General features: G+C 31.2%; 1 protein-coding gene across 1 annotated transcript in view; it reads right to left on the bottom strand.

Annotated features, from left to right (window-relative positions):
- Nucleotides 1-5,650: 5,650 nt before the first annotated feature.
- LOC106461106 overlaps nucleotides 5,651-18,998 on the bottom strand; it is a 24,689-nt gene continuing 11,341 nt past the window's right edge. The window contains exons 2-5 of the mRNA XM_022387989.1: nucleotides 17,865-18,018; nucleotides 16,131-16,337; nucleotides 13,856-14,704; nucleotides 5,651-13,740 (exon numbers count right to left, since the gene is read on the bottom strand). Coding sequence (XP_022243697.1) covers nucleotides 12,374-13,740; nucleotides 13,856-14,704; nucleotides 16,131-16,337; nucleotides 17,865-18,018 — 2,577 coding nt within the window. The 3' untranslated portion in view covers nucleotides 5,651-12,373. The remainder of the gene's footprint in view (nucleotides 13,741-13,855; nucleotides 14,705-16,130; nucleotides 16,338-17,864; nucleotides 18,019-18,998) is intronic.

Below are 18,998 nucleotides of genomic sequence, written 5' to 3'. Positions count from 1 at the left end.
GAAAAAACTAGGAAAAAACTAGGAAATACTAGGAATGCTGGAGAGCCTGCATATAACATATCTATGGAATTATCAAGTTCTGGCTAAATTAAGATAACAAAGCCATTATTTTAGATGAAGGATTTAAGGTCTTTCATTAATCCATATTAATAAAAGTGAAGCTGAGGCAATTTAGTTTGTTATAAGTAAGCTAAAAACTTTTAAGAGATGATTTTTTTGAAGTCGGGAAAATGTGGAATGTGTTGGTTTTCACGAAAGAAAGGAGATGAAAAATATTTATTGTCATTTTCTATAGGTTGCCTGATCAGGCTATTGACAATGATAAGAACATGCACAGGCAGATCACTTCTGCTATCAAATAAAACAGACTAGTTATAGAAGACTTAATTAATTTCTGAAAACCAGAAGAATTTCTTGAAGTTGTAGGAGACTGTTTTCCATTTAGGAAGTAAATGATACTACTAAAGATGCTAATTTATCTGTTGTTCTTAGTACTGAGGAAGATCTGGTGATTAAAAAATTAGTTGTGTAATGCCATTTCAGCAATACTTTTGGCATTTTTATTGAAAACAATTGTAAAATTAATACGAGCCTCATGTCTCATTTTATAAATTTTATTGCACGAATAGTTTAAATTAGTAGAAATTTAACCTTCCAATTATCATTTTGTTTTTATAACATGCACTAGTGGTGAGGTCCACGTATTGTATCATACTGAGTAATTTTATGCCTTTTCCTGTTATTAACAGTAAATGTAAAGAACTAATAAAAAATTATGGTAATTCAATGATCTTTAATAATAAATACATATATGACCCTAGTATAGGTTATTGGAATGAGCAGTAATATTAGCAGCATAGTTGTTTACATTTTTAGTGTGACTAATATGTTATTTAGGACCATATAACCCACAATGTCTTGGATCAACAAGAATTTGGTATATAAATAGTTGAGAAAAACAGGTTTAAAATGTAAAATGGGGGTTCATAAAAACAACCATGGGTAATTTTAGGGTTAATAAACCTTGGTGGTTGTTTTTTTTACTAGTTTGATCATTATAACAAAGAAAGAAGTATGTTCCTACTAAAATCTTTTTTGGACTCTCTGGATCATCAACTTACCATTTTAGCTGTAACCTGAAAGCATCATAAATATTTTGGAAAACTTTTTATGACATGTTCAATACCAATTTTGAAATGTTGTATCACCAGCAGGGCAAAAAATTGGTGAAGTACCACATACTTTTTTTTCTGCTGGAATCATGTCTTCCTAACTACACCAACATGGTTCAATGCTGCAAATAATTGTGTTTTTCAAATGTTAAACTTGATTCTGTGCATGCTTTTAAAATTGTGGAATAGAAAATTTTACATTGGAAAGTACTTAATGTAACCCTCCCAAAAAGGATCAATTTTAGGTGCAATATGTACTTGCTAATAACCACACTTCAAATGAATTAAATAAAACAAAAGGTCAGGGCTTTTAATGTGTTTAGTCACAGACCACAAAAGTGGCCAGAGGCATTGTTGGAAGTGCTAATTATCATAATAGATTACGAAAAACCCTCTGTAGAGGTATGTCAATTTGACTTTTCTTGTAAGCAAGGTGTTATAACCTAGTGTCAGTTAGAAAATAATTTTAAAAGTTAGCCTTTAATTATTAATTTTAGGCATAGCTTCAGAAAAAAGGTGTTTCATCCCTTTAAAATCTGTTAGAATTTTTTTTCATTGGGCCACTACCTTTCTTGGATGAGGAATCCCAGTTGAAAGATTTTAATACAATAAGGTGTCACACAAGAAATTGATTTGTTAGTTGTATTCTTACAAAACTGGTGGAAATATTAAGAATGAGTACAGAATTATTCTAGCTGTAGAAAGCAAAGTATGGTGTTAAATAGGAATACTTATGACAGAGAGTGTAATTAGCAGGGTCCCTCACAAGTCTGCTTTGGGACCTTTGTTATTCATTATTTATATTGTTACGTCTCCGTTTGTTAATTAACTTTACGTAACTTCGTTCCAACGAAACTTAAGCGACACAAGTTCTTTCTTAATAAAACTGGTTTATTATTTCCGAATATAACTCCGCGATACACTCCAACTTCAACAATCGCGCTAAACAACGCTGTAACGTCTCTCGTGCTCTCTAACTGCAGTTCAATTACTCACTGTCTATTCACACATTACAATTCTCTCTTTTATATACCCGCCTACCCTAGCAAGTAAATACTAGAGCATTCATGAAAAAACAAGATAGTTCTAGAAAATAGAGGGCGCCACACCAGTCACGTGACCTCGATGACGCAACAATACACTTAACATCAAAACTAGCACAAGAAACCTTATTAACAAACTTTAAAATTTGAATTTCTTTACAGAATTCAAAGTGTCTTCAAGCCAGCCAAATAACCTGCCAATGTGTTATTACAAGATCCAATATTTAAACCTGTAGGCTTTGATGAACATTCTTCTTCATGCACTTTAGGAAGTCCATAAAAGATTCCTAGTCTTTCTGATAGCCTAATTTCTGAATATTGTGTCTGAATATTAGGATCTAAATTTAGCTGATTCACTCAGGGTGTTATCCACTATACTCAAATACATTTAAAATACACAGAGAAAATAAAAGGTATTTAATCAATCAAAAGTGGTGCATAACTTACACTAATCTCCTCACTAGAGAAATTGAGAGAGTATAACTAAGGTTTGCAAAAGGGGTAATTTACAGCCTGATGTCAATGCAAGTCACAAGCTTTATAACAATTTGTTTCATAAAAAATAGAAATATATGCTTAGACCTTGACATTCTAAACCTTTACCATATAAAATAATTCTTTTAATATTTTTCTTGAATACCCATTGCTAGTGTTTGAATATTTACAAAAGTGGGGTATCCTAAAATTACAGGGCATCAGCCAGTTGCCCTATATATTGCAATTACCCTCCCCACAAATATTGGTAATTTTTCTTACAAAGAACTGCATTGCTATGAGCCTATATAAATCTTTAGATATAAAACATCAAGAACTATTCATATTACTCTTTTGGAACATCATTTGTGGAAGAAATTGGTAGTTATCTCTAATGATAAAATTTAATGTTATAGCATTCTCTAATTGTCTTATAATATTGAAGGTGTAACAACATTTTAAAAAAAAATCTCGTTCCACTTGATTCATTAATTAAGTAGGTAAATTGGAAGTTCATAATTATTTCTCTATTTTAAAAACATGATTCGAAAATAAAATTTTCTTTCCTATATTGTTAAAAGATAATCAAGATATAATATATATTGAAAGTTACATTAATTATTAAATATTAGCAAATTGATACACTTGCATTCTTACATTCCTACTGGTACAGTAATCTTGACTTTTACATTCTAAGGCACAATAAAAAAAAACATTCTAACAAGAAGTTAGAAATTTCATAGCCCAATTTTTAACTTTCACTTTAAAAGGCATTTGTTTTTTATAACAACATTAACATAAACACAAAAATATTATTAATCACCTTTGATTACTTAGGAAGGTTGTAGTAAAAAACAAAGTTGTTGTCAAAACTTAATTATAGCATCAGGTTCATTCCCAACATTCTCTTTACATATCAAATTTGTAATAAATTAATGCTATAGGAAAAATTGGTACGAAATGTCTATCGTATTTAAGAAAGCTTTGTTTTTCTTTAATTTCTATGGGAAATTCATCTTGAAGGTATTTTATAGACTATATCTAAAGTCACCAGTAAAGGAGTATTAAAGTTATGAGAGTGGGAATCATATGCTTTTCTGGTACATAAAGAAAAACCAAGACTGAGACATGTCACCTACTGGGATTAGTGACATTAGGTATGAAACAGGAAGGATGTCTATTTATATCCACAACTACTGTCATCTACTAACTATATCTGAATGTATGATAAGACACCCATATGTCCCATTGTGAATTTATGACAACTTTGTGGGTAGAGAAGGAGATAAATGATGACGTGTTTCTTTGCATTTCTACATTATTATTATGTTTAGTATTTATGCATCACCTGTAGTTATGTCAACCTTCTTTTGAAGAAAAAATATGTCATTGAAACCTTGCTACCATCATCTCAAAATCTGAAGTGTTCATTCTGTCCAGTTATTTTTTTTCCATCAGGGTGCTTGTGTTAGTAAGTTTTTTTTTTTACCTTTTACTATTAATTGTAGTTAGTGCAGTATTTATGTGTTAATGGGAATATAAGGCACACATTCTTTTATAGTAATAAGATATTTACAAACAGAAGATACAACACTGTAGATGTCTAAAGACATAATTATTATTTAAAATAGTTAATTCTTAAAGCAAACACAGCACTGATAACCCCAAGTTGCAGTAATGAAGAGAGACAGCCTTTGTTTTGTACATTTCTGGAATTCTCCAAAGCCTTCCAACCACTTCTATTCAAATAGAGTACCTGTGTTCAAATTATGAAATTTCAATAGTTTTGAGTTGATACTTTTAAGATTGATGTTGCAAAATTAGCTTTTTCAGCCTTTACAAGCTCCACCCAGTTGAATAGTTGACTACATCCAATTCTCATATTTTTGTGCTTCTATTTTCTAATACTTTCAAACCTTGCCTATGTGTATTTTAAAGGGTATACTGAAGAAGACTGGAGAACTTTGTGGTTTACTGTAACAATAGCACAAGCAAAAATTTGCAAATTTTGTACAATAAGGAATTCTCAAACAATTTGTCATGTTACTAATTTTATTCTTTAACAGATATTCTAATACAAAGAGAAAAAAATGGGTTCTTAATTATCATTGTACAACTACCTAGTGAATGGTTGTGAAGATATGTGTGTGTCTATCTTTGATGTGGAACAAATGACAAGCCATGTGTGAATGAACTTCAAGGCCACTCTGCTCCTGTTCTGGATGTTTGTTTTAACTGTAATAAAAGTCATCTGGTGATTGTGTGGAAGAAAGAAAAGAGGCAGTTTTAGGTGAAACTAAGCAAGCTGAAAGAAGCAAAAGCTTTCAAACATTACTAAATACACACTATACTTTAGTGAACGAGTTAAAGTGAGGCAGATGTGTAAAAGTTATAAAGTGTAATTAATGAAACCTGGTTAGATAAACATTTTATAATGGGAATTAGAATAATTCCTATGAAGATTTTGTGCTAAAACAAGGTATTTTGGTGCACTAGCAATTAGAAGAGTTAATAACTTTGTGAAATTAACATAAAAATAATACATTTATCCTTATATTATGAGTGGTAGAATGAAAAAAACATTGTTAGTAAAATAATTGAAATTGTAATGAAAAAGCTAAATTCATCTTATGTAGTTTTAATGTACCCAAAGATACATTTTTTTACATGTTTAAATATTGAGGATCAACTTTTAATGATAGCAAGAATAAAATCTCAACTGATCTGTGAATAATTGTACACATTTTTGAATTGCTAGACATACCTGTACAGCTTTTGTGTATAATTATTCATTACTGAAGTGGTATGTAATTGACACCATACTGAGAAGTTGCTGTAAAATGTAATTAGTTATTTTAATAAAACAAAAAGTATTGTTATGAAACAGCCTTGTTCTATTTTTTTCTTTAAAATTTTGAAATTTGAGTCAAACTTTTGAGAATCAAACATGGTTGAGACTGATTGTGAATAACTTTTTATTTCTATAAGAGATTGGTGCAATCATCACTTATACACACAAAAATTTGCTGCACTGTACTCAACAAAATTAAAGAATTGTCTGTGAATGTGGACGGATCACAGTAAGCTACACTTAAATCATTTTTGTTTTTTCCTTAGGAAACTACACCATGCATTATAAGTTATGTACATCAGTACAGGTGTAGCTGGTTTCGTTCACATTTACTCAATTTTGCACTATTAACTGGTTTTAAAGACTAAAACTATGGAATCATATAGCTCAGGTACATATAAATAATCCAGAACTGTTAAGTTCTAACTTTTACCCATTTGTAATAAAAAATATACACAAAATAACTAAATCATTAAGGAATACTTTACCATGTGCATATGCAATAATTTTCTTACCAGGACAGTAGATTAGATGATTATCATGTTGTTATTACAACATCTGAAAACTGGATAGCAATGACAATTGTCTGAGGTACGTGTATACTATGTAAATTATTTTGACAGATCATTTTTTTCACAATGAATAATAATAAGAAAATAAAATAAATTACATAAGAGACAACTTAAACTTTAAATAAAAAAAATCCATACAAAGACCTCAAAACAAGAAAATATTTTAAGCACCATTAGCAAATTTACAACTTGGAAGTATAATACACCAACTTCATTTATTTATCGTCACCATAACAAAAGGGATTCTCTACTAATGTTTTATATGTATCAGTAACATAAAGATTTAACCTTTGTAGGAAATATTACAGGGTTCTAAAACCTCGTGTCTAATTTAGACTTTTTTCAAGTACTTCACACTCTAATGTTTCGTGAATATTTTTCAAATTAAAAGGTTCAGTTCATTGAACTTACAGATTAAAGCCCTTATACATATTTTAATGCTTCTTTATAATCCTTATACTAATAGATCTGTACAGGTCTCAGTTCACTTTTTCAGATCATAGAATAACTTTAGGTTTTGAAATATGCAATTACAAGTTTATATATTGTTTCTGACTAGCTAGATCTAACCATGATCATATTTAGGCTAATAACTGGGTTTGGGTTACTAAAGCTAGGCAGCAGCAAAGTCTAAAAAAATATTTTTTGGTAATGAGAATATAACTTCAAGTATTTGTCAAACAACATCCAGATTATTCATCATAACAGTAGTATTGCTAACACTGATTTGAGTTAATTTATTTTAGAGCTTTCCATATAGGGGAGATACAAGGTTCAACACCCATGTTGAAGAAAATGGCAACCAAATTAAACCATGTCAAAAATAAACCAATTTGCAGAACCAAGTTCAGTGGAGATGATCTCAAAAATATGAAAGTATGACACCAACCAAAGTTGTCAACCTTACAATTCTGTTTTTACTAAAATACACTGGATAATTTTTTTTTGCACTGACATCATTAAGAGAAAAAACACTTCTTGCTACTTTATGATTTGTCGACAGTGTTAGAATATGCCATATTTTTTGTTCACAAACTATTGGCAACTCTGCAGCCAACCCATCAGAATAAGCCTGGTAACATTTTTAAACTTCATATCTTATTTGAGTTTACTATCCTGATTATTAATATGTGCATATTCTCTTTTACAATTTTTGTAGAATATTTCCATAAAATGATTGTGACATTCCCTTAACCATTTTATATTTAATATTCATATTCATAACCTTGCTCTATTCCTAATTTGAATTATAAATAAATATTAGTAGAATCTTTCATAATTTAAAATAATCTAAATTTCTATATTTTAAACAATTATATTCTAATGAAACAAAAATATATGTTACTGAAACAGAATGCCAGGTAGTAGGCTTATGACAACTGGCTGAAGCTATAGAACACCCCCACTTCATTTGCATTTTTTTGGGGGGGTGGTGGTATTAACTTTCTGATTTAGGCTTTGCTTGTACGTAAGTAGTTCTGCCTTTAACACAGATGATTAAAGACATAACATTTTTTCTCTCCTTGATTGAAAAATATGACAATGTAACCCAAAAAACAGCTCAACCTTAGAGTTCTGATACAAATAGCTAAGACTGTTGAAAGCTGTCACATTCTGTTAATTAAACTGTTAAAACAGTAATACTATGAGTTTTGTAATATATATATATATATATAAACAAATCACACCTATTGAGAGCTTAAAAAATATCAAACCCAATATCATTTCCCAAAAATTATGATTCACAGGTAAATTTTTAACAGCTTACAAGAAGCATTATCAAATCTTCCTATATTTGAATGTGGTTAATGCTTATAAAGTGTTATTGAGCTTTGTACATCATAACATTAGTTCCACAGAAAATTTCTCATTCATCCTTGCTTTTTATTATAAACTTATCCAAAGGCAAAAATAACTTGCATTAGGTTATTTTACTGTGAAACACAGAAACATTCATTAAACAAAGTATTTTTATTCTGTTCCAAAGTTTGACATCAAGTATCACATGATAGTTCTATTTCCAGCTCCAAACATTTGAAAGTGAAATGGCTGAATACATTACAACTAATATTTCAAGTATTTGCATTAATAACCCAGTAACAATGAAAAAAAAAAGTCAGACTTCTTATAACAGCTCAAAGCCAGTGCTATGTGATCATTCAAAATGGATTAATTAAAGCCACAGTGTAGGTGTCAATGAAAAAATCTGCAATAATGAGGTCAATACACTGTTAAGCCTTAGACCTAAAACACTTAGCTGAGGCTCCCTTCTAACTAACTACTAAAACATTTCATCTCTAGTTGAATAGTTCTACTTTTAAATTTGATTAGAACAAAAATAATTTAAAATTATCAGTCACAAGTAGAAGCAGAAACTAAATTTAGGGCTAAGTGAACCACTAATTTTATGAAATTTAGTCATTTTGCGAGCGTTTAATACTTGTTAATTAATAGCCTATAGTGTACTCTCTATTCCTTAGATGTGTTTTCAAGTCCAACAATATTAGTCTTAAATGTAAAGTCTAGATCTGAACTGACTACATAGTACATGTTACAAATTAAGAAATATACATAATTGAATTATGTGGTTCAATTTGTTGTGTATAATAGGAACAGTAAATAGGATGAACAGAGTAGCACTAGTGGTAAAAGCAATCAAATTCTAAACTAACCAAATGATACTGGTAGTGTATATTTAATTACTTGCACTTTGTGGTCTTAACTGAAACTGAATGTTAAATTTTAGTGCAGATTATGTATCTTTACTCCACCATTTACTACATCTTCCTGGTAAGAATGACATTATATATATTAGAAATTTATTATCAATACTGCTATGTGGAACTTTAGATAAATGATTTAGTGTAACACGTAGTTACCTTTGTTTTGATCAGATTCAAGTAGAAAACCAGTTGAAATGGTACTAGTGAGTGTGTTCAATAGGGAAAGACAAGTAAGTGCCTCCACATTACTGCTGCTTTCATTTGCATGTAAACAAAATATTGCAAGGACTCATGTGGAGCGTCAGTGGTTAAGTTCAAAAGTTAAAAATGATAAATATTACACTGGAGTAATATTAAAAAAGGTTGCTTTTTTGACCACAAATGATAAATAATTACAGGGATTGTACGCAACCGTACACCTCCAAATTATTTCAGAATGCTTCAAATTAGAATAAGCCCTGGAATTGTATAAAAATAGCTTTGAAAACATAGACAGGTTTTGAAATTTACTATTTTTGTTTAAATAGTTCTGATTTTAAATAATTAGCATTGTTTATGTTATGAAAACTAATGGATTTCTTTTTATCAGTGAACTAATAATAAACACTGGAAAGTCCCCAGATGTCATATGCATGACATCATTCACATAAAGAGGCCAACCTTTTCCATGTACACGTGTACTGGCATCACTGCAAATGGTACCTTTTACAGTGCTTTATTGGTTTAACTGCGAGATTAGAATTATCAGAACATAATACAAATGTTAATAACAATGAGGAATTGTGCCTTTCAGTCATACTGACTAATAAAAAAACCATAATCAATGCCACAAAAAAAACTTTGTTGGATACATCAGAAATTGTTCAATATTGGAAGCATGGGAGAATCTGCCAGCCACATGACTGGCAAGAAACATAACGAATATGTGAGGCAACAGTCAAAAATAGCACGTGTGAAGAACTTTCTTGCAAGAGCCAGTTAAAATAACCAATAATGGTGCTACAGCTAGATATAGCAAATATCTGGAGAACCCTTATTTATGCCAAGCCTGACAATGTTAACACACAAGACAAGGTACCAGTTGAACTGACAAGTAAGCCTAACTGTATTATGAAATCATCTGACAAGTAGGCCTAACTGTATTATGAAATCATCTGACATGAAACAAAACTTCTTTAATAATAATGATTGCGATATTATGTAATAACAGAAAAAAAAGTACAATAAAATGGGCAAATGATATAGTACAATTGACATTAGCTCTCTGTAGTTTACTGCAAGAATTGTCAAGCCAGGCTGAGACTGGTGATTAAAATCAAGAACTTGTTGTCAATCTATGAAGCTATACATGTCAGAATCTATATTATTTTTGTCTGAAACACTTCTTGCATTAAGTAGGTATGGAATACTAGAAATTTTGTTTCCACTTCAGCTTAATGTTTTTCTGCTCATTTCCAGAATCAGTACCCAGATGGTCTCAGTGTGAATGGGAAATTAAAAGAAGAGCTGCAAGAGAAAACCTGAAAGTCAGCACAACTCCAAGATGTTAAACATAAGCAGTCATGACCTCCATTCAAGAATGGGCTATGAGCAATCCAATACCATCTGGTATCCAGCCTATACGAGCTGTTCAAAACACACACCAGAAAAAATGTTAGGACAGGCTCATCAATATTACCATTAATGTTTTCTGTGTTCATGAAATGTCTCACCAAAATATAAAAGGTTGTAAAAACCACAAATTATGCAGTATATGACAAACACATCTCAAACTAGTTGTCTTAAAGTCTGCTTCGGTTGAATGTTCCCCTTCAGGATTAAATGAACAATTTTCTTCCATTTAATATTTCTGTCTGACAATTTGCTTTTGGTTATTTACTGTGACCTAAATTTTACACCCTTGCCTTACATTATCTTGTTTGTCTCTTTAATTAGTAGTTGAGTAACTATAAAAAAGAAATTGTTTTGTATTTTCTTATCCTTATTTTGAATTACCTTGATGTACTTTTTCTCACTCACATTTATTTTCATAAATTAATAAGTAACATTTATGTGTTTTACTATATTGTTTTGTTCACACAATGTTTTCCAACAATGAATGTAAGTGCAATGCAATGTATATGTTCAGTTTTTTATTCTAGCATTGCTGTTTGAAATTGTTTCATATTTAGTTTTTATAAAGATTTTTGGCACAACTTGATGAATGTAGAGCAAATGTTTTTCCACCTAACTTTTATTAGGCTTAGGTTAGAGGGATGTGAAACAGTAAAAATTGGTCAAATGTTGTTGAATGAATGTAACTTTTAAGTATTTGCTTGAATAAAATATTTTACTTACTATACAGTGTAGTTAATTGTCTCATTCATTGGAAACTTATACATGAAATGACAGTTTTGGACAAGTTTCTGAGCAATTTACACACTGGGGCATTTGGCAGCTCAAAAGTTTTGCTTGAAACCAGAAGTAGAATTATCATGTGATTTACTATGTCACAACCTAGAAATCATATTGCTCTGTTTGCTCAGTGTTCCAGTTCTATAACTTCAGTGTCCTTAAAGTTCAAGAGATCAATTGGCATTATCTACACTAGACTATAAACAGTCATAATGCAAATAAACAAATTGGAATGTCGATAAAATTAATAAAATCAATTCATAAGACATTTAAGAAATGTTTTAATTACATGATGTGGTTACTTATACTAATTCATTTTGGAATTTAAAGTATGGTGGGTTGAAAAGTCAAACATCTCAGAGTATGTGATAAGACTGAATACCTTTTTAAATAGTTTGGATTTATTGTAAAAACAAACTGATGCCTAACCATTTTTCTGCTGTAAGTAGCTTCTATTACTAAGGCACACACTTTTGTTTGGTTTTAGACCACTATCAATCCAACCAATTAGTGAAATTTTAAATTATTTATGTTAAATATATTAGCACTGAAATATGTGTGAGTGTTGGAGTAAACTTTTGTTTCTAATACTTTTAATATACTTTTCACTTATTTTTGAACCTATCATATAACTGTCTCTTGCATTATACATGTATATATATTTTGTTAAATTGCAAAACCAGAAAAACCCATACAAAAAATCCTGCTACTCGCAAATGACTAGGGTAAATCATTTCAGAAATAGTTTGGAAATGTTTTTGGCAAAGCCATATTACAGAAACTTGCAGCATTAAGGGAGTGAGAACTGCACTTAGCACATACATGAGTTACAATCTATCAAAAGTTAATGAAGATGCTCTGTTTCACTCTCATCATAGTAAGAAAACATGTTAACTGTTCTTATCGCCCTTGTCCAATATGAAGATAATAAACATGTTTATCAGAACATTACTGCTCTCATAACTGTAATTTAGATTCTCAATCTGGAATGCTGTAAAGTGAATGATATCAGATTTCCTTGAAGCACTGTTTTGAGGCTGCCTTACAATCCTTCAGCAAATTAACACTGCTGTATTGAGTTTCACTGACCCTTAGTTCAATTATCTTTTTTGAAAATGTCTTCAGTAAAACACACTTCATTAGTTCATTTGCATTCATCATCATAGCTACTAATGATGATCACTGGAATGTCTGGAAGAACATTTTCAGGACCAGTGAAAATATCAACTTCTTGTTCATTGTCATTTACCTTTTGTTTTAAAAGCTGCCCAGGTGAGTATTTTGTGGTGCTGCCAAACTGACAGGGTGTTTTTTCAATTGTCTCAAACCAGTGACTAGATGCTTCCTCTTCAGAATTGCTGGACACACTGATTTCTGCTTTGGCATTATTAAATGTAGGACTGAATATCGAAATTTCTTTACTAGTTTCATACAGTTGATGAGATATTTCTTGGAACTGGTGACTAGATCTACATGTTTCTTCAGAGAAGTTGAACTTCTGATCAGATCTACAATATTCTTCTTCCTCTTCTTCTCTGTAAAATTGATCATCAGGTTCAGAAACTTCTTCACACTTATAACCACAAATAGGGGTTTCTACTTTAGATTGGATTTCCAACTCAGAATTCTTTTCAATTGTATCGATTTTTGAATCATATTTAAGTGTGTCTGCTTTAATGTTACCACACTGACTTTCAGACTCTAAAACTTCTCTGAACCATAAGGATTCTCTTGTATCATCCACCAAACAGTTCAAGCTCAATGTTTCTTCACTGTTATTTGCATTATGTAAAGCAGCTAAACTGTCATTATCACCTTCTAGTTCCTCCAAATCTTCCTCAGGTTCTTCCAGAATGGTATCCATGACATCTACAATTGGGAGATCTTCTAGGTAAGCATCTGGTAAAGTCCCCACTGGCCACTGAAGCTCAATAGCCACTGGGTTTGGTGCATCCACTACATCTTCATCATATTCAAAATCACTGTCTCCTTCAATACCAATATCTTCTGAGTGGTCAGAGTCATCAATACTTTTCACAATTCCATCAAGGCTTTCATCCCTGGAAGATTCTGTTTCACTGTAATTGTTCTCTGAAGAGCTTGTTCCATCTTCAAGTTCTTCATACTGGTTTTGAATATTTCTGTCTGCAGGTGACTCTGTATCATCTTTTCCCTTCTCCTGCTGGTTATGAATGTTTCTGTCAACCAGTGATTCAGTGCCATCTTCCAATTCTTCATACTGGCTGTGAATATTTCTGTTTGCAGGTGACTCTATATCATCATCTCCCTTCTCCTGCTGGTTATGAATGTTTCTGTCAACCAGTGATTCAATGTCATCTTCAAATTCTTCATATTGGCTGTGAATATTTCTGTCTGTAGGTGACTCTATAACATCATCTCCCTTCTCCTGCTGGTCATTAATGTTTCTGTCAATCAGTGATTCAGTGCCATCTTCCAATTCTTCATACAGGCTGTGAATATTTCTGTCTGTAGGTGACTCTATATCATCATCTCCCTTCTCCTGCTGGTCATTAATGTTCCTGACAACCAGTGACATAGAGTCACCTACAGACAGAAATATTCACAGCCAGTATGAAGAATTTGAAGATGGCACTGAAATCATCATCTCCCTTCTCCTGCTGGTTATGAATGTTTCCGTCAACCAGTGATTCAATGTCATCTTCTAATTTCTTATGTTGGTTCTGGATATCACTGTCTGTCTGTACTTCTGTGTCATCTAGTTTCTGTGACTCTGTGTCATCTTCTCCCTTCTCCTGCTGCTTCCAGATGTTTCTGTCAATCACTGATTTAATGTCATTTTCTAATTTCTTCTGTTGGTTTTGAATATTTCTGTCTGCCTGTACCTCTGTGTCATTTTCTATCTTCTGCTGATTTTGAATGTTTTTGTCTGTGAATGATCCAGAGCTATCTTCTAGCTCCTTATGCTGGCTTTGGATGTTTTTAAGTGAATAACTGCCACCTAGTATCTTATGCTGGCTCTGAATGTTCCTGTTTGTAAATGACTCATTACTATCTGGCACTTTAACCTGATTTTCAGTGTTTCTGTCTATAAACGACTCACTGTTATATAGCTTCCCATGCTGGCCCTGCAAGTTTCTGTCTATGAATGGCTTAATGCTGTCTTCTAGTTTTTTATGCTGATTTGGAACATTTCCCTCTACACATGACTCACTGTAGTCTTCTAGTTCTTCAAAATCTTTGTGTATGTTTCCATCTACAGAAAGTTCAGGTTCTTTATAAATTTCATGAAATTTCTGTGATTTGCACTTAAGATTTTCTTGGTCAATATCAGAAATTTCAAAGTGGAAATCAGAGGGAAAACATTCATCACTGTGACTATCATTTTCATAACAAAAAGATTTCTCACAGCATGGATTGTTTTGTTTCATTAATTCAGAACTGTTTTCTTTTTCTTGAAAATAGGTGAAGGTTTGTGTAGGATGTTTTGGCAAGTCTGTAAAGAAGAAAAAATATTTGCACAATAATTAGGCACAAATCTAAAAGCACATTCATAAACATGATAAACTCTTTTTTTCTTAACACAATATTATAATAATAATACTAAGTTTATGGATAATCCTTTAATTAGTTTAACACAAAATGGCAAACAGACATTTAAGATTCATTAGTACCTCTTTAAAACATTATGAGAAATTACTATTATTAAAAATAAACACAAGTTTTTTAAACTATAAAGCTGACAAATTTCACTTCACAATAAATAAATGGAAAAATCCTGACAACAAACAGTAAGCTTATGATACTGTTTATGGAAATATCTATATATTTCTTTAATAAATCAATCTGTTTTTAATCTAACTTTGAGGCCTTCTTTAAGACAGATATATAATTATACAACATGTGGTTTTCACACACAATATGTAAATCATAAATGTGTAACTGCTTCCACAATATAAAAACCAAATTTCTCAATTCTCATTTTACAGTTTGTAGATGTGTTTGAAAAACCAAGCATTCTGAAAACATACTACCTTTTCTTACACTGCTTTACAAGTTTTTTCTTATATACTAGGCCAGAGGTTTCCAAACTGGGCCCGCAGGAAAGTGTTGGAACAAATATGCTAAATACGCAACACTGTTTAGTTACTCAGTATCTATAGAATCACTGGGGTGGGAGACTCAGTCAGGATGCAAAATATTCTGGTGGGCCTTGTGCTGAAATGGTTTGGAAACCCATGGACTAAGCTATAAATTCATTTTCTAAGTTTTCAACTTCTCCAACACTTAAGACATTTTTTATAAACTTTCACAATTTGTTCTTTGGATTCACTTTTAAATTCCTGTAAAAACCCAAAAACGTTAAAAGAGTTGAAAAGTGGTAGAAAGTATAATACTTTAACAAGAAACTGGATTGAATGATTTATTTTTTCTGGTGTTTACTCAATACCCCTGGTAACATAAGTTACAGAACTTCACAGAATGTCTGTAACATGAAATACAAACAAAGAATTCACAATATAATACACGAGAGCACTTTATATAAAGTTTTTAGTTTTCACACATACAGTAGTTGTTGTATGTCTTAGGCTTCCTTACTCAGCCATTTCTGTATGGGTTAAGTATTCAAATACTCTAAAATGAACCCTGCAATGTACTTTGACAGAATTAGAGCTGAATAATAAACAACATTATTAATTTTTGCAGAGGTATCTCTAGTTGTCTACTTCACAAATGTGACCAATTTTAATTCCTTACACCCAGATGATCACTTAAAGAATACACGAAACATCTTTAAAAAAAAAAAAGTGATTTTTCCTACAAAGTCCAACAGTTATGAATTATACATCAGTTAATTAATATTATCAGGAAAGTATTCTATTCAATTCTATTTTAATTAATAGAATTATATGAAAATTAACCTTCTGTACTATCAACATCATCTTCTCTAGTCTCTGCAAGTTCTTCATCAGTTATACCCACAATTGTGTACAAACTTGTGCTTTGATGTGCTGACAAGGGTGAAGGTTTATAACGGATAAAATTATTGTAACTATCTTCCAAGTCTTCCACCTCCACATCGTCCTCTACATCCTGATCATCATCCAATGATGGTTGGAAATCCCAATCTGGAAGATCAGGCTCTTTATAAATCATATCTTATAAGCACTTACAAACACACTGCTAGTCACTTACTTATGTGTACTGTATACTAAATTAACATTCAAGTTTCACAGCAGAGTTTTGGCTTTAATGAGCCTGTTTATAAAGTGGGCACCATGTTTTTTAAAAAACTGGACATACAGTATAAGTACAACAGAAAATACTGTTTATGCTCACAGTAAAAAGAAAGAAATACTTTCAATGTTGCAAATAATTCTCTAACACATGAGAAAGCTTGGAATTATAGTAACCTACTGCCAAGATTTTTGCCCTTAACTTTTTATACAAAATCTATTTTGATTACCTGAAACAAACAAGTATGGGCAAAACACACTTTTTTGTATAGCTTCAGTAGTTTTCATTAATAATTTGCAACTTGGCAGTCTACTGATGCAAAGTACATACATTATGTGATATCTGCCTTTTACTGAATTGTTTCTTGTGACAAATATCAAAACAATCTGTTGTTTTGTAATATAACAGTATCATTTTTTGTAATTATGTGTTATACGTATTTCTGATGAGTGTTATTGATGTAGTATTTTGAAAATAAGTAGCATAGAACTACTACTTAGGCTCAGCTTTCCTGCCAACATTAAATCTTTAAGAGATTGTCTAAGCTTTAAGAGAAAATGTAGTAGAAGTTAGCCTAGTTAGACAAGTTGTTTTGTTATTTTATAACACACAATCATTTTAAATATTTTGAATTCTTCAACAAATCATAAAATTCTTTATTCTTAACATGTCTGCAAGATTTCTATCAATTCCTAAAGCACTTGAGAGTCCATTACATAACAATACATTTTCTTTACACAGCTACAGTGCACAATGTGTGCAGCCAAAGTATGATAAAATTTGAAAATACAGAGAAAGGATGAAAATTGGTGTAATGAGAAAAGAAATATAGTTATACAATTTACCCCCAAAATCTTCTACAGGACCTGTGATGAGGGTCACTTGGCATAAATGTTGACCTTCCCCTTGACAAAGTTTTAATAAATTTTTTATATTATGTTTTTGAGTACTAGTGAAAGAGAAACATATTAGAAGGGGGATTACTCTCAAAGGAGGTCAACAAAATGTTTAGATTAGGACTTTAATAGTAAATTTAGTACTTGAGAACTATTTATATTTTTTTAAGAACATTAGATTCAAAGAAAGAATACAGTGTTACCTATGAAGAAAAAATATGAACATAACATTGATACAGATCTTTTAACTAGTGTATGCACGGTGTCAACATGAATCCCTGTGATTTTCATTACAGCTATTTGGATTAATAAAAAATTAAGTGTACAGTGACTTGCCTTATTTAAAATACTAAAAAACAGTGTTTTCATTGTTTTTAGACTGTAATTTCTTGGCAGAACACCAATAATATAGGTAGTCCAATTAACAAATAATGGTGAGGTGGAAGATTCAGATTTAAAACAATTATTTACTTCTAATAGCTGTGTAAATAGGTTTAACAAATTAATCTTCTTCTTCTATACCTGCATAATTTCCATAGTCTAGGTTCCAGCAAAAATCTTCTATATTACCTACATCATCCTCCAGGTCATCATCACTATCTATTTCTGGTGGATAACTGTATACATATATTGGATGATCTTCATGAAAGGATACACTTTTCTTCATTCCAAGCAGCTACATTAAATAACAACAAGACCTTTTTTAAAACATTATCCTGGAGTATAATTACAATGCAACAATATCTACTTATTTGACTCACTTAACCCTACAGTTACAGTGTGTGCCAAATGGTTAGTACCTTTAAAAATAAATCTTTTAATTCTTTATAACTAATGCATAAAACTCAAACTATTTTTGAATCAATATGATTTTATACTAATTTCTAATTTAAAAAGACATATTGGTCAAGGTTAAACTTTCAAGCAGTTGGATACCTAACTTTATTAATGGCACTCTGTCCAGCTCTTAACATTTAGGCTATATACATTTAACCTTTCCTTTGGCCAATCAGCTTCAATCTTAGAAGAAAGAAAAATTATAATTATAAAAATTAAGTCAGTTGAATGCTAATTAGAACAGAATTCATTAAAAGAAAAAAGGAATATTAACAAAGAAGCATGAGAAGATTAGGTCACAGAACAAAGAGCTCTGACTTTCTGACTAAATCTGTATGCTTAGAAAATTTTCCTACAGCTGATCTATCCACCACAGATAATACCTATGACCAAAGTATCTGTAAACATCCTAAAGCCATTTTCTTCCTTCTGAAATCATGCATTTTTGCAAGAAATCTTGACAATTCTTGCATAATCTCTTAAAAATAGGAATCTGCTTTCACTATATTATGTAATAATTTATTGCTTTCACCACCTGATGCACTTCTGTGATGCCCAGTTCATGAAGGAGATCAAATTCATACCTAAATCTACAATAGCCACATCATGTTTTCAACATCATTTCAAAATAAATATGATGAGTAAATACTGCATCAATATTTCATTCATCAGCAAAATATTGAACAATAACAAAACAATGTACCAACCAATAGACACAACCATCATTAGTTTGACAAGTGACTGCTACTTGTGCATACTGAAACTTTATATTTGGAATGACATTTTCCTGTAAATGTTCATATACCTGCCATCTAAAAC

Source organism: Limulus polyphemus, unplaced genomic scaffold, assembly GCF_000517525.1.
Source record: "Limulus polyphemus unplaced genomic scaffold, Limulus_polyphemus-2.1.2 Scaffold899, whole genome shotgun sequence".
Lineage (NCBI taxonomy): Eukaryota > Metazoa > Arthropoda > Merostomata > Xiphosura > Limulidae > Limulus > Limulus polyphemus.
Note: the sequence above shows the minus strand (reverse complement) of the source record. Positions and strands in the feature narration are given on the sequence as shown.